The sequence below is a fragment of the Chiloscyllium plagiosum genome, unplaced genomic scaffold (genome assembly GCF_037043375.1).
Source record: "Chiloscyllium plagiosum isolate Xiang-an unplaced genomic scaffold, Cpla_swu_hap1 HiC_scaffold_18, whole genome shotgun sequence".
NCBI lineage: Eukaryota > Metazoa > Chordata > Chondrichthyes > Orectolobiformes > Hemiscylliidae > Chiloscyllium > Chiloscyllium plagiosum.
The window spans coordinates 6,854,401-6,869,490 of record NW_028270156.1 but is presented as its reverse complement, the minus strand read 5'-3'; the positions used below and the strand labels follow the sequence as shown (position 1 = coordinate 6,869,490).

Below are 15,090 nucleotides of genomic sequence, written 5' to 3'. Positions count from 1 at the left end.
CCAGTCTACCAGCTATGTCCTTTAGGACCCGAGGAGCTCAATCAGTATTACTGCTGCCGAACCATTCTTGGTGTTGAACATTGAAATTCCCCACCTAGAGTATATTTTGTGCTAATCAGGAGGAGGTGTCCTTGCCCATATTTAACCTGAAGCTACGAGAATTCATGGGATCTGGATTCAGCGTTGAGGACTCCCAGGACAACTCCCTTCCGACTGTACACCACTATGCCACCACCTCTGCTGGATCTGTCCTGCTGGTGGGACAGGGCACATCCAGGGATGGTGATGGTGTCTGTAAAGTATGGTTTTGTGAGTATGACTATGTCAGACTGTTGCTTAACTAGTCTGTGAGACAGGTCTCACAATTTTGGCCCCAGCCCCCAGATGTTAGTGAGGATGATTTTGTTGAGTTGACAGGGCTGTTTCTGCCATTGTCTTTTCCATTGTCAATGTCAGGTAGTCTATCCTGTTTCATTTCTTTGTTGAGATAAAGATCTCAATTCCTTTGTCCAGATCATTAATGTATAACATGAATAGTTGTGATCCCAACACGGACCTCTGCGGAACTCTACTAGTCACCAGTTTCCATCCTGAAAAAGATCCCTTTATTCCGACTCTCTGCCTTCTGCCAGCCAGTCAATTCTTTATTCATCCCAATACCTTGCCCCTAACAGCATGGGCTCTTACCTTATTTCACAGCATCCTGTGAAGCACCTTGTCAAAGATGTTCTGAAAATGCAAATAGATCATGTCCCTGGCTCTCCTTTGTCTAGATGAGAGTGGTGCTGGAAAAGAACAGTAGGCCAGGCAGCATCCAAGGAGCAGGAAAATTGACATTTCGGGCAAAAGTCCTTCGTCAGGAATGAGGCTGGGAGCCTCGGGAGTGGAGAAATAAATGTGAGGGGGTGGGGTTTGGTGGAAGGTAGCTGAGAGTGCAATAGGTGGATGGAGGTGGGACTGAAGGTGATAGGTCGGAGAGGAGGGTGTAACGGATAGGTGGGAAGGAAGGTTGACAGGTGGGGCGGCAGGGTGGCTCAGTGGTTAGCACTGCTGCCTTACAGCGCCAGGGTCCCAGGTTCGATTCCTGCCTCGGGCGACTGTCTGTGTGGAATTTGCACATTCTCCCCGTGTCTGCGTGGGTTTCCTCCCACAATCCAAAGATGTGCAAGTTAGGTGAATTGGCCATACTAAATTGTCCATAGTGTTAGGTGCATCAATCAGGGGTAAATGTAGGGGAATGAGTTTGGGTGGATTACTCTTCAGACGATTCATATGGACTTGTTGGGCCGAAGGGCCTGTTTCTATACTGTAGGGAATCTAATCTATGGGGCAGGTCATGAGGACGGTGCTGAGCTGGAAGGTTGGAACTGGGGTAAGGTGGGGGCGAAGGGGAAATGAAGAAACTGGTGTGTCCACATTGATGCCTTTGTCTCACCTGCTTGTTACCTCCTCAAAGAATTCTAATAGATTTGTCAGGCATGACCTCCCCTTGACAAAGCCATGAAGACTCAGCTCTATTTTACCATACACTTCCAAGAACTCCGCCATCTCATCCCCAATAATGGACTCTAAAATCTTACCAACGACTGAGGTCAAACTAACCAGCCCTGTCTGCTGCCTCTCTCCTTTCTTAAACAGGGGTGTTACATTGAATGTTTTCCAGGCCTCTGGGATCCTCCCTGACTCCAGTGATTCCTGAAAGATCACCACCAATGCCACACAATCTCCTCGGCTCTCGCCTTCCGAACTCTGGAGTGTAGTCCACCCATTCCAGGCGACTTATCCACCTTCAGACCTTCCAGCTTCCCAGGAAAGCAAAAGCAAAGAAGAATCAGGACAGGGCAGGTACAGAGAGAACAAAAATTGCTAATCGAATACAAACATATGGATACATTTGGAGTAGGACTTGGCCACTCGGCCCCTCAACCTTGTCCTCCATTCAGTGAGAGCATGGCTGATCTGACCACTCCATCTTCCAGTCCAGCCCAATAAACTTTTACCCCTTGTTTCTCAGCCCTCATCTCAAGAAGGGTTCCATACAAAGGCACAGACATTGTGCTGCTGATGTATAAAACTGGAATTAGACCAGGCTTAATACACCGCATTCGGCTGATATACTGACGCACATGACAAAATGAATGGTTTTGGTATGAGTCCAGTATAGATTTGCTCACAAGAGTTAAATTATAAAGACAATTTTGCATTCCCCTGAGTGGAGATAAATAGAGCTTTTTGAGATAATTATCTGATTGAAAAGGTAGAATACAGTACAGCATGATCTCATTCATAGAACTGAATATCCTTTTATTGTCATGCGTACTCCACAGTGGAAATACAGTGAAAAGCTTTTACAACAACTGCCTCTTATGGTACCAAATTAGGTACAATTACCTAAGTACAAAACTTGGATACAAGAGAAGAATAAAGAGATGCATTAATTTACAGAGTAGACCTTGAATTGCAGGTTCATAGCTCCTTGAAAGTGGAGTCGCAGGTAGATAGGATAGTGAAGGAGGCGTTTGGTATGCTTTCCTTTATTGGTCAGAGTATTGAGTACAGGAGTTGGGAGGTCATGTTGCGGCCGTACAGGACATTGGTTAGGCCACTGTTAGAATACTGCATGCAGTTCTGGTCTCCTTCCTATCGGAAAGATGTTTTGAAACTTGAAAGGGTTCAGAAAAGATTTACAAGGATGTTGCCAGGGTTGAAGGATTTGAGCTACAGCGAGAGGCTGAACAGGCTGGGGCTGTTTTCCCTGCAGCGTCAGAAGCTGAGGGGTGACCTTATAGAGGTTTACAAAATTATGAGGGGCATGGATAGGGTAAATAGACAAAGTCTTTTCCCTGGGGTGGGGGAGTCCAGAACTAGGGGGCATAGGTTTAGGGTGAGAGGGGAAAGATATAAAAGAGATCTAAGGGGCAACTTTTTCACGCAGAGGGTGGTACGTGTATGGAATGAGCTGCCAGAGGATGTGGTGGAGGCTGGTACAATTGCAACATTTAAGAGGCATTTGGATGGGTATATGAATAGGAAGGGTTTGGAGGAATATGGGCCGGGTGCTGGCAGGTGGGACTAGATTGGGTTAGGATATCTGATTGGACTGAAGGGTCTGTTTCCATGCTGTACATCTCTATGACTCTATGAGTTTAAAAAATAAGTTAGAAATAAGACATCAGTTCTGGGGAGCAATGGGTGGACAGAACTCACCATAACTTACACCAATGCCAGGTACTAAACCACAGGAATTTACATAGAGCAGAAAGGGCAGGTCAAAGGCAATGGTAGCTCCTCTTGATAGGCTTTTGACTGTTAAAAATACACCCTGCTCCCCTCTAAACACGATGACAAAGCTGCTAATGACTGACAGGAGAAGTAGTTTTGAATGTACTGGGCACCAGGAGGACTCATGTACCCAGAGGATACAGGCTGTGGCTATCTCATACACTGGAGCATGGATCAACCATTCACGGCTGAGTTACACCATGCAGCCTGTGGTGCTAGGCAGTGCCTTCTGTTGCCTGTTGCCCAGATGCTTTTCTTGTCCACACCCACTGGTTTCTGCACCTTGCTGGAGCTCCCCTGGTCATTGCACGCCCACATCTATGCCACTTGCCTCCTCTCCTGAAGGAGAGTCAAAGTCTGACCCCAATAGGTAAATGAAGCTTCCCCTGTGATGATGACCAACTGCCTCAGTGGGTTCTGCAGACTTGGGAGATTTCCTATCACTCAGAACACTTCACTTTGGCTTCATGATGTGCATGACTATCACTGGCAGCCTGGGACAGACAGGGTCTTAACACCATGGCAGTATAACTAGAAGTCTTTATTAATACCACAAAGGAATGTTCATAACTTTCTCCATTAAATCTCAGTTCCATTATAACATAATCCCTGTAATAGAGGCTCTGGAGCTGTTATCAGACCACTGAATCACAGAATCCTTACAGTGTGGAAGGAGACCATTCGGCCCATTGAGTTCACACCAACCCTCTGAACAGCAGCGCACCCCATCCCTAATACCTTGCATTTCCCATGGCTAACGTATATCCCACATATCCCTGGTTACTATGGGGCAATCTAGCATGGTCAGTCCACCAAACCTGCACATCTCTTGACTGAGGGAGGAAGCTAGAGAACCCACAGGAAACTGAGAACCCACAGGAAACCCACGCAGACACGGGCAGAATGTGCAAACTCCACACAGACAGTCACCCGAGGGTGGAATTGAACCTGGGTCCCTGGTGCTGTGAGGCAACAGTGCTAACCACTGAGGCACTGTGCCATCCATACAGCTATCCCTCTTTTCTAGTCTGAAGAGTGTCCAAACTTGATTGAGGCACTTTTCAAAGACAAAGCCTGATGACTGGTTCAAACGTATGGTCTCATAGCTAGTCCACAATCTATCTGCTGCTCACTCTGAGCCTTGATGCTATTTTTACGATCAGAACCACGCAGGAAAGTTCCTGACAATGGTTTGTTCAGTGACTTTGAGAACTGGGCATTGCCAAGCTGTCAGCTATCCGTCCATCTTCCAGCCCATATCTGGTAAAATTGGCTGTGCACAGTACAAGGATGAATGAAGATCTGGTAACATGGGACCACACCATTATATAAGCTCCTCTTCATTCCTGCACCTCCCCCCATACTGCGCCAGGAAATTCCAACCATGGATTCCAGTATACCTCATACAGGTTTTGTCTCAGAACACAACACATCATTATATTTCTTGAGTTAGTAACTTGTAAAATATACATTTTTAATACTTGTCGATCCTGAAGTTATAAGGAATTTATCTGAAACAATCATCCTGCTATTTCCCTATTTGCAATTATGATGTTTTTCTTGGCAGTTTCAAACATGGAACTGCCCAGCAGCTTTGGGATAGTTATCCCATTTATTTCCTGAAATGCTTGCTGGATGTTTGAAAAATGTTCAATTTCAGCAAACATGTTGTGCTTGTTATATTTTGTAATGTAACTGTTTTATTTATACTGCTAACATTTCCTTAGATTTCAAATTAAACTCAGTAGATAGCAAACAAATCTAATCAGTGGCAATGGTTAAGGCAACTAACTTTAGCATGAATTGTGGTTTTAGGTTCTGATTAAGCAGAGGTGCTGTCCCTACTTCCAGACAGAAGGTCCAGGTACTAGTACTTCCTGCTCTGAAATTATGTGCCTGAAAAGAATAAGTAAAAATAATTAAAAGGCAGCATTTAAATCTACCTTGTAAACTTCAATCATGAGCCACCATGTTGAAATAAGAAAAAAGTTATTCGTAGGAGCGAAGGCTTTTGTCATTGGTATAATAAGTGAGCCCAGCTGTGAGTTCCAATGATTCCATTAACCTGTCCTTCAACCATTAAATTAATTCTGTCTCGCTCACTCTGCCGAGATGCTGGAGGGAGACTGCAACTTGTAAGGTCTGAATATTATGCTAATAGGGTTAAATGTGTGAAGAAAAATATATAGGAGCTTGTAGCAAGTAATGAACTCTTGACGGCAAAGCACATTATAATAACCACAAACAACTCCTCCAGGGATGTGCTAAAGACAATTTGGTGCAAAAGCTCCTGTCTAAAATCTACATGCTATCAGGCCTTATTGGGGTAACACTCTGGAACTCAAACCTCACTATTCCTGGAGTCTTCACAAAGTTTAAGATTTTATCAAAGTAAGTAAAGTCCGCAATGTATCTGTCTGATAGAGCCAGGTTGACTGAAAGCACACAACAGGTTCCTGCACTTAACAAGGATCACCATTTATTACAAACAAATAGATCCTAGATGTAGGTAAATAATATTATGTATGTCAACATATGACTCTATTGGTTAAGAAGGCTAGATTCTTATAACATTCCCATGACACACACATGCACACAGGCAGAGACTGACATAAAAAATTGATATTATTGGTGGAGAGAGAAACTGAGAAGGCAGTTCTCCCTGCACATGGTCTGTATCCCTCTATTCCCTGCCTGTTTTTGCATCTGTCTCAAAGACTCTTTAATGTTGCTATCATATTTTAAGTGGAGATTTATTGAAACATCTCTGAAACAAGTCTGGGACTTGTCTGAAAGTTCCTGGTTTCATTGGGACATTTGAACATGGCCTGGAGGAAATAGCAGAAGCTCCTCTGATGGTTCAAGTTTTGAAAAGCAGTGTTGGGTGTGTTACAGACAGGGGAGGTTCCTGCCTCCCAGACAGTTTTGCACTGACCTCGCCCAGGGTGAGCTGAAGGGATGTGCAATGGTTTAACTGTTCAGTGACCTTTGTTACGGACACAGACACGCACATGAAGTGAGAACAGTATCAGGCGCACGTGGAATGATCAAAGAGTGCTTCCTGCCCCCAGCTGATTAAGCAAAAGCAGTTCAAAAACAGGCTAATCACTTCAGCTCCAGGGTAACTAAAACACAGGTCCAAAGTACAACTAAAAACCTAAAAGGAATATATGTGGCTGTGTAAATGTGAGAGCATGACAAATCCCTTTTTAATTTAAGTTATGAGCATTTCATCCTGCTGTGGCATTATTTTGCTGGCACCAATCTGTGTTCTACAAAATAATCAAGCAGCTTAAACTGCTCCACAGGCCACAAGCTACCAGAAAGGTTCCAGGCGTCAGTATTACTGCGGGATCAGCAACTCCGTTAGTGTGCTAGTTAGGCTTTGTAAAGGGCAGTGGGATTCACACTACAAATAGATGTAGCACTTCACACCAATATACCTGTAGGTGTAACTGCAACAGGAGGCCAGAGAGGGGTCCTGTGTGAGATACTCCATTTTGGGTCAGTTTAGGTTCTATATCATTGCTGGCAGCATAGAGAGATAGAGTTAGGCGGATTGGCCATGCTAAATTGCCCATAATGTCCACGGATGTGCAGACTATGTGGATTAGTCACGCGAAATGCAGGCTTACAGGGACAAGATGGGTGGGGCGGGGTGGGGCGGGGGGGGGGGGGGGGGGGGTGAGTGATCTGGATGGGATGCTCTTCAGAGAGTTGGTGTGGACTTGATGGGCTGAATGGCCTGCTTCCACACTGTAGGGATTCTATAATTCTATTCTATGAGTATATTGCACTGCACACTGATGTTGAGACTGCAGTGTAACATGGCGGAATGTTTCGTCGATCCACACAGAGGGGAGAATCTATGCATTCCTCAAGGCAAGGTTGGTGGCGTGGGCATTGACTTGGGCTGTAACAGGTGGAGGTATTCTCAGGTTTCATTACAGACTTTCGTGAATGGGGGTGGTTGGCATCATTCAAATGCCCTCAGTATCTGCTTTGGAAGGACAAGGGGGCCCGATTAAATCCTTACTTTCTATCTTACTTCCAGCCCGTCACCTTAATTTCTGCTGACTGACTACTCCTCTTTGGACACGTATTCAATGGAAGACAGGGTCAAGATTAGACTGGTGCTAGAAAAGCACAGCAGGCCAGGCAGCATCCGAGGAGCAGGAAAATCAACATTCCTTCATCAGGAATAAGGCCTCCATGGATGCTGCCTGACCTGCTGTGCTTTTCCAGCACCATTCTAGTCTTGACTCTCATCTCCAGCATCAGCAGTACCCAGCTCCACCTTCAATGGAAGACAGAAGAATCAGATGTGACCTTATTGAAACATACTAGATTCTTAGTGGGCTTGACAAGATAAATGGGGTTAAAATCACACAACACCAGGTTACAGTCCAATAGGTATATTTGGAAGCACTAGCTTTCAGAGCGCTCTCCCTGATACTCCACAACCACCTGATGAAGGAGCAGTGCTCTGAAAGTTAGTGCTTCCAAATAAATCTGTTGGACCACATCCTGGTGTTGTGTGAGTTTTAACTTTGTCCACCCCAGTCCAACATTGGCTCCTCTACATCAAGGTAAATGAGGACTGTTCTCTTTTATTAATTCACAGGGGTGCCAGTGTATAGGGCATCATTTATTGCACATTCCAAATTGTCCAGAAGGCAGTTTGGAGTCACTGACATTGCTGTGGGCTGGAGTCACAAATAGGCCAGACTGAGTAAAGATGAAAGTCAATTTTTGTAATCTGCCGTTTATGATTCTGCCTTCCCTATAAATTGTATATTTGTTTAAAATTCCAAAAAAATGTTTTTTCTCAAATAAAGAGAGAGCAGTTTCCTAAAAGATATGAGTTAGCTAGACGGATTTTTCCTCCATCAATTGATGATGGTTGTACAGTCATCATTGGATTCTAAATTCCATATTTTTATTTTATTTGAACATGACTTCCCAGAATGTTACCTGTGTTTATGGATTATTATCCAGCTATTACACTCCTAGGCCATCACTTCCTGCTGCTTCCGGGGATGGGGGTCTAGGACTAGAGGGCATAATATCACAATATGGCAGTCACACGTTTCAGACAATTTCCTTTCTCAGATGATAGCAAATCTGTGAAATTGTTCATTAAAAAGACTCGTTACGGTTGGGTTATTAAATATATTCACAGCTAAAACAGATTTTTAATGCGTAAGGGAATCAAGGGTTAAGGGGAACGGCAGGGGAGTGGCATTGAAGATGATCAATTCAGCCATGATTTCAATGAATGGCAAAGCACAGTCGATGGGTTGAATGGTCAACCTCAGCTTTTTTGTCTGATCATATCTCACAGGCTCTCCCCAAGAGACTTCCAGTCTGGCCTTATCTGCTGTGGTCTGGGATCCTTGGCAATCCTGGGCCACAGTTCCTACAGTGACTCTGCTAAGCAATGCAAGGCAATCAGCCTCTGATTGGCCAGAAGCTCCTGGGACAATGAATTTCCAACCCTGGGGTTCTTGGTGTCAGGGAAGGCATTCTGCTGCCCTATTAAATGCCTGAACGACAGTTAATTCGATGGGTAGGAGACACAGGGGACTCTGACCATTCCTGGAGACCCCCCTCCCCCAACTCTGTTAAATATCGTCCAAAAGTTCTACAGCTTCCTGCTGAGACATCATTTTGTAAGGTTAGTGGATACATCCTTTCCCAGTAGCACTTCAGTGAGTACAGCACAAAACCAGATCTGCCTCAGGTTCCATCTCTCGTTACCACTGAGTTCATAAAGAGTCATAGAGTCTAGAGGTGTACATCACGGAAAAAGACCATTCGGTCCAACTCGTCCATGCTGACCAGCTATCCCAACCCAACCTAGTCCCACCCGCCAGCACCCAGCCCGTATCCCTCCAAACCCTTCCTATTCACATAACCATGCATATGTCTTTTAAATGTTGCAATTGTACCAGCCTCTACGACTTCCTCTGGCAGCTCATTCCATACACGTACCACCCTCTGCGTGAAAAGTTGCCCCTTAGGTCTCATTTGTATCTTTCCCCTCTCACCCTAAACCTCTGCCCTCTAGTTCTGGACTACCCCCCACCCCAGGGAAACAACTTTGTCTATTTATCCTATCCATGCCCCTCATAATTTTATAAAGCTCTTTAAGGTCACCCCTTAGCCTCCGATGTTCCAGGAAAAACAGCCCCAGCCTATACAGCCTCTCCCTATAGCTCAAATCCTCCAACCCTGGCAACATCTTTGTAAATCTTTTCTGAACTCTTCCAAGTTTCACAATATCTTTCCAATAGGAAGAAGACCAGAATTGCACGCAAGATTCCAACAGTGGCCGAACCAATCTGTCAGTGCAGGTTATAACTGGTAGTCAGGTTATAACTATCCTGCTCAGTATGCATGCACATACCCATGGCCACACTCATATGCATGCAGACACACACATGCAGATACATACACACATATTCCTACATACGTGCACACATATGTTACATGCACAAATACCCACACACTCATGTATATATACACACCTATGTGCACACACACACATACAGACATGTCTGCACACATGTATGTGCACATACACACAAAAATATGTGTACACATGTAGAGACACTTGAAAATGCAAACACACGTGTGCACAAACATTACCACGTACGCACACACATACACCTGAAAGTCTTATGTACTATCAATTCTCATACTGCAACAAGCTACTTGAGTAAGGCTATGGTGAATACACTTGTATAGGCCCTGAATTGCCCTGAACTAATCTGAGCAAGTCTCTTTACTGAGGTGAAGTTAGGAATGGAGATGTGTGTACCAGGAATTGACGCCATGAATACACATCTTGGCACAATTTAAAAGCAGCTCATGATTATCCCAAGGCCTGTGGGTTTAATTCTCAGTGGCATCCTTCAGAAAATATAATGCAGTTTATATCTGACCAATGAAATTAAAGAAATCATAGGCAAGAATGCAATACATCAGAAAACGAAATGGGATCATTATCAAACCTTTTATTTCAAATACCGAGAAACTCACAGTAAAATTCCTTTTCAAGGGTTCCATAAAGTTATTACATTTCACTCTGATCTCATTAATTTTCAACTTGCATGGTTTCTGCTTTCTTCATAATCCTTTCATTTCAAAATGTCACAGAAGACCTGAGGTTATCCACAGCCAGGCTTCACACTGAGATGAATTATTGGCTGCATCATTTTTGGAATAAGTGCATTAATAAAACATTTGATTAAATAAGGTTAATAATTTTCTTTACAGCCAGATCAAGGCTTCATTTAAAAATGCATGTGACCATGGAAGAGTTTCAGGGCTATAGTTTTCTTGCCACCCGCTCTCATTGGCTCCTGGCTTTTTGCCTGCATGATGAAACTCACACTTGGCCCTTACGAAGCCATTCTCCAGGCATGAGTCAAAATGTTTGATGTTTCTTTGGCTAAGAGAGCAATCACAATGCAAGCCAAGCCAGATTATCTCACACAGAGACAAAAAAAACTGCATATGCTGGAATCCAAGGTAGACAAGCAGGAGGCTGGAAGAACACAGCAAGCCAGGCAGTATCAGGAGATGGAGCAGTCAATGTTTCGGGTGTAACCCTTCTTCAGATTGATCTCATACAGCTATTTCCCATAACAGGTGAAATGCCAAGATGAACATCACTTCACCAAAGTATGGGCTGGACTTTTCCGACTGAGGTAAGTGCCTTGACATTTTAGTCAGGAAGGAGCCCCTTCAGCTTTCTTTTGTCAGTGGAAAATGTGTCTATGAGGCTGAACTGTTGCTTCAGATAAGGGAAAGGTAAAGTCACCAAAGTCCCACTCCCTCATTAGAAAGAGATGACTGTGAGTGGTTTAACCTGAGTCACCATACCTGAGCTGAGGGGTGCAAATTTAGGAGAATGTTTTTATTATTCATTATTCATGTCTTATTCGTTAGTCACCATGAAGGACTCAGTGGTTAACACAAGTTCAATTCCACACTGTGTGGAGTTTGCATGTTCTCCCTGTGTCTGAGTGGTTTGCCTCTGGGTGCTCTAGTTTCTTCCCACAGTCCAAAGATGCACAGGTGAGGTGAATTGGTCATTGGAAATGCAGGATAATGGAGATAGTATGGTTGGGATGCTCTTCAGAGGGTTGGTGTGGACTTAATGGGTCAAATGGCCTTTTCCTGCACTGTAGGGCTTCCACAACTCACCTTCTCAATCTCACCCCTCAGCTCAGGTATGGTGACTCAGGTTAAACCACTCACAGTCATCTCTTTCTAATGAGGGAGTGGGACTTTGGTGACTTTACCTTTCCCTTATCTGAAGCAACAGTTCAGCCTCATAGACACATTTTCCACTGACAAAAGAAAGCTGAAGGGGCTCCTTCCTGACTAAAACCAGCCGGGCTTCCTCAGAAAAAGAGCTGAATTCTAGTGTGTTGCTGTGACAAAAATTGACACTAATAGTTTTCGAAGGACCGATTACACCACACAAAACCAGTAGCTGCTGTCAAAGAAGTGCACAAGTTGCAAACTCAATATGATCTTAATTCACAAAATTAGACAAATATTGACATTCCCCTGGCACTTGTGAAAGGCCATTTCCCATAGTATAGTGTCTGCCAGCCCGTTTTGCGAAGCACATCAGTTAGAAACTCAACCGTTTCAACAATACAGACCTTGAGAGATTTGAATTGCTTAAAACAACACTTTAAGTAAATATTTTAACAAGAAAGGCATGTAATGTATGACATTGCAATGAAGGAAAGGTCTCCTCAAATGAATAGTCTTTTTTGTCAGTGCAATCCCAACGTCTTGCTCCCTTCAGCTGTAAATAACTTCTGGCAAATCGTATTCTTCAAAATTCACTGATTTTAAATGATTCTTTTAATTCCTTTGCTGCTGATACACCCTCAAGACTCAGGTACGAGACACATTCACCAGACTAGTTTGATCAACAGGCAGGAAATCTAATTTTTAAGTTTGGTCTTCCGTGCAATTCTGCTCTCCTTCTTATCAGAAGGATGTTGTGAAACTTGAAAGGGTTCAGAAAATATTTACAAGGATGTTGCCAGGGCTGGAGGATTTGAGCTACAGGGAGAGGCTGAACAGGCTGGGGCTGTTTTCCCTGGAGCGTCGGAGGCTGAGGGGTGACCTTATAGAGGTTTATAAGGTCATGAGGGGCATGGATTGGGTAAATAGACAAGGTTTTTTTTCCCCTGAGGTGGAAGAGTCCAGAATTGGAGGGCATAAGTTCAGGGTAAGAGGGAAAAGATATAAAAGGGACCTACGGGGCAACATTTTCATGCAGAGGGTGATGCGTGTATGGAATGAGCTGCCAAAGGAAGTGTTGGAGGCTAGTCCAATTACAGCATTTAAAAGGCATCTGGAAGGGTATATGAATAGGAAGAGTTTAGAGGGTTATGGACCAAGTGCTGGCAAATGGGACTAGGTTAGGTTAGGACATCAGGTCGGCATGGATGAGTTGGACCGAGGGGTCTGTTTTGTGCTGTACATCTCCATGACTCTATGTTCACACCTGCCTATGTAGCCTGCTTGGATGCCGATAATTCATTCAGGACCATCACCTAAACTCTGGCTGTTTTGGACATCATGATGTGATTCTTGGCTGCCAACATGATACCAATGCATGGTGCATACACTTTGATCAAAACTTGGTGAATGTTCATGCTGCAGCTGGTTCTCACAGAGACCAATTACTCTATGTGGACATAAATGTCAACAGAAATAGACTTAGATCATTGCACCCATAGCTGAGTGGACCATTCATCCCCACTAATCTCCTCTCTCTGTCAATTCAATAGCTGTTCATCTGCACCTTAATTCCAAACAAAGTAACTGCCTTTGATCTGTACACAGGGTTAAAGCAATTAAGATTCATTCACTCAACTTTATGGAACAGAATGAGTCATAGCAAAAGAAGAACACAAATAACGACAGACAAAACAGCCACAATAAACTTCCTTGCTTCAACAAGCTCAGGGATGGCTGTTAAATTTTCAATGTGTTACATTTCAGCTTGGAAGTTCTTGAGGAACTTCTCATCCCAACTCGAAACATCAAGACTCCTACCTGTCTGCATCACCCATGCCCACAGATGTGTTGCGTTGGACATTCTCTCGAACAGCGGCCATTCCATCTGGCAAGCGGTTAAGTCGACGAGTATAAAGCCCCAGCCCACCATCCGTCATGTATCTGAAACAGAAAGGAAAAATGCCACTTTCAGCTGCGATAAACAGCAACAGATCAGGATAGCCAAGTCAATCCCCTGGAGTAGGATCTTGGCGTGCTGTGAACATCTTTAATTGGCAGGACTCCACATTCCATTAATCTCAATGCAATGCATGGCTCATGTGTTTGTTCATCTGGCATTCCTTTTTTTTGAAATGGGGCTGCAATACGTCCAATGGAAATTTATGAAAATGAAGGTATGATCCTCATTGAGTTCTGATGCAATGTCATCAGGTTGCCACAATCAATGAAGGGGGCAAAAGGCAAGATCTCAGATTTTAATTACACACCCTTTGCAGCTGGAAAATGCACCAAATCTTAATTTCAAGATGCTACTTCAGAAACAAAGCCACACCGGGAAGGGAAGCACTGTAATGGAAATCACTCTCCGTAAGGGTTATTAAAATTTTGTAGGCATTACTGACTTTTGCACCTCTCTTCAGCTGTGTTTTATTCCATCTCCTCCCAAAACATTTTAAATTCCTCACATTTCTTAATACAATACTTGATCAATGTTTCAGGTTCACTAACTTATCGCAGGCAATCATTCAGTTTTCTCAGTAGTGTTTCCCTTACTCAACCTCTTTCCAAAGTTCTTTTTTGAACAATCAGTGATTCATTTCCCACTTCCTTTCTTCACTTTTTCTGTTTATTTCAGAGGTTTTCCTAGTGCCCCAGTTAGTGATTTTCACGCCTGTATCACTCCCTGCTCTACAACTCTTACCTGCTGCTCTCTTGATTTGGAGGTGCCGGTGTCGGACTGGGGTGTACAAAGTTAAAAATCACACAACACCAGGTTATAGTCCAACAGGTTTAATTGGAAGTACACTAGCTTTCGGAGCACAATCACCTGATGAAGGAGCGTCGCTCCGAAAGCTAGTGTACTTCCAATTAAACCTGTTGGACTATAACCTGGCGTTGTGTGATTTTTAACTGCTGCTCTCTGTGTTCCTCATCGCCAATCACACTCCCCACCTCTAACCTTTAATAAGCATGTCTAATTTCAAACCATCCAATCAATGACTCTTCACAGCACTTAGAAGATGTTATGAGATAACACAAGACAAAAATTAAAATCTGTCTCATTTATGAGTTCCTCTGTACAACTGGTACACTCAACCTGAAGTAAGCCAAATAATCTAGTCTTTCGATCACCTGTGTCATACCTTAGTAACACCAAAGCCAAAATCCTCCCACATTTGCCACTATCACATGTTGCTTTGATAAGGCCTTTGGGTGAATGTTTGCATCACTGGTTCAGGAACAGAGGGATCTGGGTGTCATAGAGTCATAGGGATGCACAGCATGGAAACAGACCCTTCGGTCCAACTCATTCATTCTTACCAGATGTCCTAAATTAATCTAGTCCCATTTGTCAGCACCTGGCTCATATCCCTCTAAATCCTTCCAATTCCTATTCCCATTCAGATGCTTTTTAACTGTAATTGTACCAGCCTCCACCACTTCCTCAGGCAGCTCATTCCATATGTGCACCATCCTCTGCATGAAAAAGTTGCTCCTTAGACCCACTTTTAAATCTTTCCCCTCTCACCC

General features: G+C 43.8%; 1 protein-coding gene across 13 annotated transcripts in view; it reads right to left on the bottom strand.

Moving 5' to 3' along the window:
• nav2a (neuron navigator 2a) overlaps positions 1-15,090 on the bottom strand; it is a 1,144,654-nt gene that overhangs the window by 207,725 nt on the left and 921,839 nt on the right. For all 13 annotated transcript variants that reach the window (XM_087996268.1, XM_087996269.1, XM_043705373.2 and 10 more), the window contains one exon: positions 13,378-13,500. In XM_087996268.1, the coding sequence (XP_087852394.1) occupies positions 13,378-13,500 (123 nt within the window). The remainder of the gene's footprint in view (positions 1-13,377; positions 13,501-15,090) is intronic.